This window comes from Schistocerca americana, chromosome 9 (assembly GCF_021461395.2).
Source record: "Schistocerca americana isolate TAMUIC-IGC-003095 chromosome 9, iqSchAmer2.1, whole genome shotgun sequence".
Classification (NCBI taxonomy): Eukaryota; Metazoa; Arthropoda; class Insecta; order Orthoptera; family Acrididae; genus Schistocerca; species Schistocerca americana.
This window is the reverse complement of record NC_060127.1, coordinates 20,794,374-20,804,452: the sequence shown is the minus strand read 5'-3', so window position 1 is coordinate 20,804,452 and position 10,079 is coordinate 20,794,374. Positions and strand designations below refer to the sequence as shown.

The window sequence follows — 10,079 nt, the reverse complement described above, 5'->3', positions numbered from 1 at the left end:
ACAACAGTGTCAACACACACCATTACACATCTGTCCACCATTATGAGTAAAAGCCGTGTCATCTTTCCAGTATGTGTTGGCACTGTCACCAACTGTCCACAATGACCACTTTTGCTTCGTTGTAATTCCTGAATTTCCTGCCTCATTTATCTTATTCCCATCTTGAGCACAGTTCACACAGCAGACTGCCTCCATTCACATTCATCCGAATCCTTTTTTTACCATATCATGGCCCCACAAGGGCCCTAATAAGAGTTTGGATAAACTTCAGATCCGAAAATCGGACCATGAGCTGACCACTATTCCAACCCAGGGGGTGCCGGTTCTGACCTGCTGTTGTAGTCCTCTGGCTCTTCTTTGATGTCAATTGTCAAGTCTGAGGGTGACCTCTGAAAGAGACAAACACAGCAACTCTGCAGTTATGACAATTCAAGACACATCAAACACAAATGTGCTGGTAAGTTTTAAATAATGGCACAGAGGGCTCGTCTACTGTGTCCAAAATCGGTCCTCAAAGAGTGAAGTTTTGAATGAGATTAAAACACTCCACGATTTAAGAAATTTATCGCACACTCTCATACACAACATAATTCATCTTGCGTTGAAGGAAATTTACTTTGAATGTAATGCTTCTCAAACCACCATTCGCAATATTTTGCCGTGGCCTGTTAGAAATGTAAACAGTTGTGATGTCACACTCATTATAAACAGTTTGTTGTTATGAAGTATTACACGATCTTCGTCCTAAAGCCTCCTGATATGTCAGATGACAAAACAATGTCTATAGAAATCTGCAAAAATGGGTAATCTTGTTTTTTGTTGTCAGATAGTGACGATATTAGATATAAGAGTTATAATACAAGAGAAAAAATGACTGTGACATCAGAAACCAAAGATGACAGCAAGATCAGGCCTACTGATGATTGTAGCCTTGACAACATTCCTCTTGCAGATAGGATTACAGTACTGCAACAAAATACAAAACCTTCAACTAAGGTGGGGAAACCCACAATACATAGAATCACAGGGCATTTGACAGAAGGGATGGTGCAATGAAATTCAATGGAAACACTGTTCTCCCTCAGGAAATATTGGAACTCGACACTTCTGCTATTAGCAGAGTTTTTCCTATCATCATCCAGTAGAATATTTCCAATATTTCTTTACTAAAGACATCATGCAGTACATACATAATTTACATACAATCTTACTCGTTACACAACCCAATAAATGTGTAAATGTTAGTGCAGATGAAACTGAACAATTTTTTGGTGCGGCCTTGTTTAAGTCTGTTATTAAACTCCCAGCAACAAGACAGTATTGGTGTAAAGATCTTTGCCACCCTGCTGTGAGCGACAATTAGTTTTAACAGCTGGAAAGAAATAAAACATTTCATACTTTTCTGTGACAACAGGAGTCTAGTCCCCACTGGTGAACTCAACTGTGACAAACTGTTCAAAATCTGCCCACAGCAAACCGACAGCGTGAAACACTGTTGCAAATACCGAAAACAAGAATTCTTATCTGTGGGTTAACAGATTATTCAGCCACAATTATGAAATTTACACTAGAGCTCAGAGTACTGTTTCAGTACCTGGCACTGTGGATCTAGGAGCTAGCAGCAATACTGTTGTGCGTCTTACACAACCAGTCTCATGACGTGCGAGTGACAAGTTATTTTCAAATAACTGGATAACTCGTGTACCCTTGGAAGGGTTTTTGCACAAGCAAGACATATGATTACTAGGGTGAGTCCAGACCAATCAACTACCTTGTTGCATTTTACCTAAGGGGGCAGAAATGAAGAAGAATGATCAAGACGGCATGGAAGAAAAGGTAGCAACAGCAGATGGTACACAGTTGTCAGTAGTCTCCTGGTTCTGGTTTGACATCATAGTAGTCAACATTTTGTCAATGTATGTTAGAGCCAAACCAGAAGGCAAAAAGAAGAGGCTTTTCAGGAATGAAAAAGAATACAAAATGATGTTTTGTCCACACTCTGTGATGATCTACAATGTGTACATTGGGCTATGTCAATTTATTCTGTGCTTGGATATTAGAAAATTCAACCTGGATAAAAAAAAAAAAGGTACCTGAAGATATTCTTTGATCTAGTTCGCATGAACAGCTAGCTATTAAGGAGAAGGAGAAATAACGATTACATGCTCCTTGTTGATTTCAAGGTAACAGTTGCAGGGGTCCCAGTAAAACAGGGAAATCCTCATCCAAGGAACGTGGTAGGCTAAGCAATGAAATCCACAAACAGTTGAACAGTAAGAAGAAATGTTTTGTGGCTTGAACGTATATATTCCAAATATTGCATCACACATCCTGAAACTGGTATCACGTGATTTTAGCTGTTATTGTATGCTGTCCCATATATGAAATGAACCCTTAATTCAAAAATTTTATTTATTTGTCTGCATTTACCTCACCTGAATTCCTCTGCCTTATTGATCATAATTGTACTTACAACATCGCAACAAACAGCACATCCATACAAACGGAATAACTTTGTTCAATATTTCAAATACTGATGATTAAACAAATACAACTTGCATTTTAACATGTTAGATACACAAGTGGAACTCAAGAGCAAGAATAAGCACAAAAATGAAGAAATGTTGCCAAGTTAATTTACTTGGTAACAGAGAGGATTTACAGCAATAAAAGGTACATAAAATGGCTTTAAAAGCTCTCAGAACTAATAATGAAGGGACAGAGTGTCAAAAATATGAACAATGATGTGCAATCCAACATCTATTTTGTCATAGTCTATAAAGATAACATTACATGTTTATGTACACTTACAGCTTCTGTATCGACGTCATACTCATCGTTTGATGTCCGCTTACTGCCCAAGAGAACATCCATAATGGATTTGGGGATGTGAGCACGCTGAAACAAGTAAAAGATGAGTCGCATACATTTTACCTTATCACTCAAAACTACACTGAAAAGATTTGTAAAAAAACTTAGAGAACGCAAAGATAAGACGAAGTCCTGATGGAGACAGCTGAAAAGGAAATATACAAATATTGTATGAAAGCAACTCGCCAAGAATTTTGAAAACCGAATACGGCAACATCAGGATTATATACAACTTTAAACAAAGCGAAAAATGAAGCAATTAAAATCAGACCTGAATAAAAAAAAAAAGCATATATGAAAGTGAGAAATTGGTACAGTAACAACGTTTTTCTGAAGCTGTTACATTAAGACAATGTAACAGTTATAAAATCAGAAACGTTTTGTGGCTTGGAAACACTACTTTAATGTGGATGTAAAGTGGCATTAGAAGATTTGGAAAAGACAGAAATGAGAATTTTGTGAAAAATATTAGGTCCAGACAAGAACACCGATGGCAATTGGGTTTGGAGGGGGGGGATTAATAATACTTATTCTGCCCTAAAACAGCAGATGAGATCACGAAAAGACATGCTATACTCTATGAACATCTAGAGAGTAAGAAAGAAGACAGATTAACAAGGAAAAAAAAATCATATATTCTTCCAAAACTGGAATATACACACAGAAAATGGGTGGGTGGGTGGCAAGACAAAAAAGAACTTAGAAGAAATGCAGATTGAACAAGAGACCTTACTCAGAGACAAATTCAGGCTAGAAATAAAGAAACTCAATGGTTTTCAGGAAGATAAAACAAACAGAAAAAGAAGCAAAAATATGGTTGAGTGCTACCAATTACCACTGGACGAACATAACAACCATTATTCTCATTCATAATGGATAATGTTAAAAAGAGAAAAATAATTGGAGTAAAATGGTCAGATGGGAGGAAAAGAACTCCTTCTGAGAAAAGTAGACTTTTGGAGAAAGATTAAGGGAAAAATAAACAAACAGGTATATTGATATGGTCCTTAATTGGCCTGGGGAAGGAGTAGGGGGGCCAGAGTAGGGGTGGAAGGGCTGGTGTTAAAGACAGTGCACAAAATATAATACCAGATGTTGAGCACTCAGGATTTAAATTTCTTTTTAATGAACAGGTGAAATGTTGGAAAGGGCAGGGAGGGCAAGGGTTGTAAAAGAGGGCAATGGACAGCTGAGAAGGCAGAGAAAAGACATGGACCAAGAAACATGGTGTGAAGGTTGGGCAGGTGAGTAATCTGATGCAAATATAGGATGGAAGCTGAGGACTCCAGGCAAAGGCAGTTACTGACGGATATTTAAAACAAAGTAGTTATTAATAGGCTAAAACACAATACACGACTGTGTGTGCATTTGTGTGGCAAAATAATAACCCAACCTTAAAAAAATAAATAAATAAATTTAAAAAATAAAAAAACCACAGGCGAACAGTGCAGGCCTCTAGGTGATGGCCTACATTGCTGAGTCATGTCACATCTCTCCTCTCCATTCCCACTACCCATTCACCTGCTGACCCCTCACTCAGAGAGTGGCATTCATTTGTATCAGACTGTGTATCCACAACTTGCTGAAATTTTTTTGGAAGAGCAACTGATTAATGCAAAATGTTGAGTGAAACTTGAAACGACTACCACAAAGAACCAGAGGCCCATTCTTTATTGAATCAAGGACACAACAATTAATGTCTTTCATGCGTTCCACTTTTGAGTGATTTAAATGGCTCAAAGAGGAATGACAAGAGACTGAAGATTAATCATATTTAGGAGACCCTCAATGTCAACAACAAATGAAAATATTGAAAAAATTGGAGGTTTAATCCAAAAAAGCTGTTGGTCGAGTATTCGTGTTGCTGTTGATATTGTACAGATCGACAGGATTCAGTTCGACAAATTTAACATGAGGAGAGAATTTATTTAGTAATGTTGCCCAAGAACCTGACACCTGCCAAGTTGTTTTTGGCTAAGCATGACATTGCCGTTTTGGAACGTCCAACCTACTCACCAGATTTTTCTCTGTGTGACTTTTTCTGTTCCAGAAAGTGAAAGGAAAAATGATTTGAGACACTTAAATCTGTGTGTGTGTGTGTGTGTGTGTGTGTGTGTGTTGAGGGAGGGGGCACTTTATTAATACGAATTCTGAAAACTGATGATTATGTAATAACAGCTGATTTGTGTAGGAACTGCTTATTTAGAATGTTTGTACAAAGAAAATTGTCTTCCTATGCCTGAAAACCATGATTCCACATTGCCATAAAGTGGATACTTTCACAGTGTGTATCTTGCAAGCTTCTGGATCCTCTGATGTTACCACAAGCTCTGAGACTATCTGCAGATGGCCTGCAGAATAAGGTTCCAATGGTTGTCCATTTAAGACAGCCCACAGTGACTCTAATGCTGGCTAACGGGATAATAAAATCTACCAAAAGTTTGCGAAGTGACTTGTTGCAGTTACTATCCAAACCTAACTACCACAATGCCTTGTTAGGCCTCAAAAAATCACTAACCTGATTATCGGTGAAGGCCGTGACGTGTGCAAGCAGAGGTTGTCTCAAGTCGGGTGAAACTTGGAAAACGTCACTCAGCTGTGCAGGTGGTAGCTGCAGTAGGACTTGGAAGCTCTGTGGCTTTGTTCGCTGGCAGCACTTTATGAAGCCCTCCCACACTTTCTTCTGTTTCCATACCTGTTCAAATGAGAACATTTATTATTTTCACTATTATCATTGGAAAAGAGATGCTAGAAAATGCCCTAAAGATTTTCTTGCTTATTTATGTAATTTACAAGTGCACTACGAATATAGTTACCTAAGACTCCTGCATAAAGCTTTTATTATTGGTAACACATGAGGTTAACTGGGACATTTTGTTGTCAGGGTGTTTTTTTATCTCTAATTTTTGTAGCACTGGTGATAACTCTTCACAAAGTGATTTGCAGCTTCTCAGAAGATAGTGAAATATATATGTAATGCACCACTTACAAAAGCCAGACAACATATAGATAAATTGATCACTCTGCTTGAGAATGACCACATTTTATTTTTTCAAACAAATATCTCTCATTTTTTAGTTAGTGCCAAAGATTGCTTTTTCATTTTTATTTTTAAGAAGTATTTTTGCTTTTTGAATTTGGCCGCACTTTTCTTTCTCATTTTATTTTCCACCACTGTCAATACAAAACAGCATGTAAATAACCTGCTTTCACCACACAAAAAGGATGTCGTTACAAATATAGTCACTCACTGTTATATGTGCTTATCTGTCTCATTGCAGCTAACCACACTCAAAGTTTTTACATTTTGCAACTGTAGCTGCACTTCAAATTAATTACAAAACTTCCTTATTTTGTAAAAATACACTGATGAAAAAACATAATGACCTCATGCTCAGTGGCGTGCTGATCCAACTTTGGAACGCAATACAACAATGATTCCGCATGGCATGGAACTGACAGGTCCTCTGTGGGTTTGCAGAGGTATGAGGCACCAGATGCAAATGCACAGGGTATGCAATTCCTGTAAATTAAATGCACTGGTTTTTGGAAACAGAGAAGCACCAGATACTGTTCCAGGTGTATTCCATTTAGTACACATCAGATGAATCTGGCGGCGAAGACATCAACACGAGTTCACTACCACGATCCTCAAACCATTGTAGCACAATTCTGGCCTCATGACAGAGTTATCTTGTTGGAAGGTGCCACTGCTGTCAGATAATACACCAAGCATGTTCATTTAGTCCACAGTTGTCATGGTGGGTTTGAATGCTACCACAAATCCAATGGAGTCCTGGTGAATGTCCCCCATAGCATATTACTGCTTCCACTGGCCTGTGTCTGTGACACAGTGAACATTTTGAACAGCTGTTAAACTGGATAACAGTGTAGTCAGGCACTACCATCTAATTGGTATACCGAGAAACACAATTCATTTCATCAGGCGACAAATTTCCATCAATCCACGTTGCAATCTTTACAGTTCTCTGCTCACTGCAATCTTAACTCCTTTGCTGCTGTGGGCATGTATGTGTGCTCCGTTTGGATTTTCCAACAATGCTGTGGACATCTGTATGTGTCCCGCATTGCAAACCTCTCACTGCGACAGACAAATTACTTCCAGGTCTTGGTAAATAAAAAAAAGGTTCGAGTATTCATCATCATACAACATATGTGCCTCATTGCAGGCTACCATTTGCAAAAACCTTTGTTTTGATATCATGAATCGTTTATGATATATGACAATTGTTATGAACACAGGATTCGTGATGCATAAGGATGTGAATGGGTGTGTTGCACGCGAGCCCCTGCTGGTCAGGTATAAAACCCAATAACTTGAAAATGTAGCAAGATATCATTTTGCTATTACGTTTATTTAAGATCCTGATACCTTATTTACTGGGTGATCAAAAAGTTAGTATAAATTTGAGAACTGAATAAATCACGGAATAATGTAGATAGAGAGGTACAACTTGACACACATGCTTGGAATGACATGGGGTTTTATTAGAACCAAAAAAATTCAAACGCTCAAAAAATGTCCGACAGATGGTGCTTCATCTGATCAGAATAGCAATAATTAGCATAACAAAGTAAGTCAAAGGAAATGCTAAATATGTCTACCATGATTCCTCAACAATAGGTGTAGTCGAAGAATAATGTTGTGAACAGCACTGTAAAACATGTCCGGAGTTACGGTGAGGCATTGGCGTTGGATGTTGTCTTTCAGCATCCCTAGAGATGTCGGTCGATCACGATACACTTGCGACTTCAGGTAACCCCAAAGCCAATAATCGCACGGACTGAGGTCTGGGAAACCTGGGAGGCCAAGCATGATTGAAGTGGCAGCTGAGCACACCATCACCAAACAACACGCGCAAGAGATCTTTCACGCGGCTAGCAATATGGGGTGTTTTTTTGTGATTGTAATAAAACCCCCATGTCATTCCAAGCATGTGTGTCAATTTTTACCTCTCTATCTACATTATTCCGTGGTTTATTAAGTTTCCAAATTTATACTGACTTTTTGATCACTTGGTACATTTCATTCACTTGAATGTACGAGCTAAAACCAACCATACACAAAGTTTATGCAATGCATTTCTACCTCTGCAAACCCTTCAAAATTATGTGCAATGTTTTATTTAATTTGATACAGCGCAGTAGGGATGACAGATAGTGAAAAGAAGTTTAGTTCCTTATCGCTGCTCCTTATCTGCTCTGCTTATACAGTTCCCTTACCACATTGCAAGCCTGCGACATCACCAGGTGGCATTCAATCTTGCAGTGGACAGTGATCATAAAGCTTCGGCTCCTCAGTGTATCTAATAATAATTTTTTTTGGAAAGATTGCTGATTTACAGCAACATGTACGCTGTATATTTTTGTATTATGAAAGTATATACAGTATAACCCCACTTTTACGTTCCCGGAATTAACGTTCTCCCGCTGTTTACGACATTTTTTATCGGGCCTGTCAAATTTCCTATGCCCACAATGTTAATTTGCACCTGATTTTGCGTCAACATATTTATAGATTTTCCCGCGATTTACGCATTACGAAAAAAATGTTTGTGGAGAAAAAAATGACACTAGTACGATATTGGCTGTCCAGTAGTGTTTTCAAATGTTACGTGCTTAAGTTTCTTGACACCAGGCCACCCTACTCAGCTGATTTAAACCGGTAAACGTTTAAAAGTTGGAACAATTCGTGCCGTATCTCCTGCTGCTGCCAAGCTCTACTCGGCATGTTGGCTGATGTGAGAAACTCGTTCAAATTAAGATACCAGGACCAATCACAACCATTTCCAAACTCACTCTACTGCACAAACACAGTTTTGTGTTTGTTGTGATCGTCGTGACACCTTTGTCAAACCATATTTAGCATGTTTCGGCATATGGCCACTTGGAGCGCTAGTTGACACTGTCATTCACTTTGTGTTGCTCAAATGTTTTTGGTTTAAACACTGCGCTGGTTATGTATTTAATTCATGCCGAGTAAAACGTGTTTCGACAATTTGTTCTTGGTGTCAAGTGCAGTATTATATTTTTTGTGATGTTACACAAACAAACAATTTGAGTGATAGTTTGTGTGAGTGTGTGGTTTTCTACATGACTGATGAGGCACAGTACCTGATAACCTCAAAAAGACGACTACAGTGGAAGAGATGAAGAATAACACATATTCAAACACCATAAAAAAAAACACTTATTTACATATTTGCATTTGATAAGGAGAAAAAATTCTCAAAATGTGTTGTACTAAGCATGAAAAAATACGTAACTAGTGCAGTATTTCATTATTTAAATACTGAATGACAGCTGAAGGCTTTCAAAAACATAGGAAATTAAGTCAAACATTCCTACTTCTCAGGCAGTTATCAGTTTCAGTTACATCAGCAGTTTTTATTTGATAATAAACTTTCATTAGATAATAAACAAATTCCCTGACAAGTCTTTTGATGACAGTTATGTATGTATATCATACACAAAGTGCAAGGGAGTATCCTATATATAACTTTTACAGTTTAAAACATTATTTCCCACATTTTACGCCATATTTTTGAAGTCCCTTGAAAAGTGTAAAAGCGAGGCTTCACTGTAGTCAAATTCCACCAAACACAGAACATTAGTTTACGAAGCATTGAAATTGATATTGTGATGCGCTTTTGTAAGCCAATCATAGCCCATGTCACGTGATCTCGACAGCCGATGACAGCAGATACTCCCCACATTTATATGGGTCTCCCAAAACTCGATTTCATAAACTGATCTCCCAATACTGCTTCTGGGAGGCCATGTAAACACTTCAAAATCGATTCTGGAAATCTGCTTCTGGTTGCTGGCTTCCCAATTCCGCAATCTATTTTTGCTCACATGCAGCCGGTGTTGGAACGTGCATGGGCTGTCAGGTTTCGTCTTGTTTTTAAAAAATTTTGGCTAATACTGATGGAGTGACTTTTTGTACAGTGAAGGATAAGTAGAAATATTAGAGTAATGCTGTTTCAGGGTGTACACATGGCCAAGAGAAAAAATTCCCAGATAAGAATGCACTTTTTCCCCCCCACGTGAAAATACACTTCTTCCAAGTGAAAAATAGATTTTTTCCACGATAAGTGACCATATACTTTCCATTGGAGCTGTAAAAATATCAATCCTTTGACTGGTAAAGGTTTTATACACCAGTGTGAAACTTCAGAGAATGA

General features: G+C 38.1%; 1 protein-coding gene across 1 annotated transcript in view; it reads right to left on the bottom strand.

The window, feature by feature from the left end:
* Nucleotides 1–237: 237 nt before the first annotated feature.
* LOC124550920 (symplekin) overlaps nucleotides 238–10,079 on the bottom strand; it is a 119,464-nt gene continuing 109,622 nt past the window's right edge. Inside the window, exons 19-21 of the mRNA XM_047125717.1 lie at nucleotides 5,390–5,566; nucleotides 2,812–2,898; nucleotides 238–389 (exon numbers count right to left, since the gene is read on the bottom strand). Of these exons, the coding sequence (XP_046981673.1) occupies nucleotides 300–389; nucleotides 2,812–2,898; nucleotides 5,390–5,566 (354 nt within the window). The 3' untranslated portion in view covers nucleotides 238–299. The remainder of the gene's footprint in view (nucleotides 390–2,811; nucleotides 2,899–5,389; nucleotides 5,567–10,079) is intronic.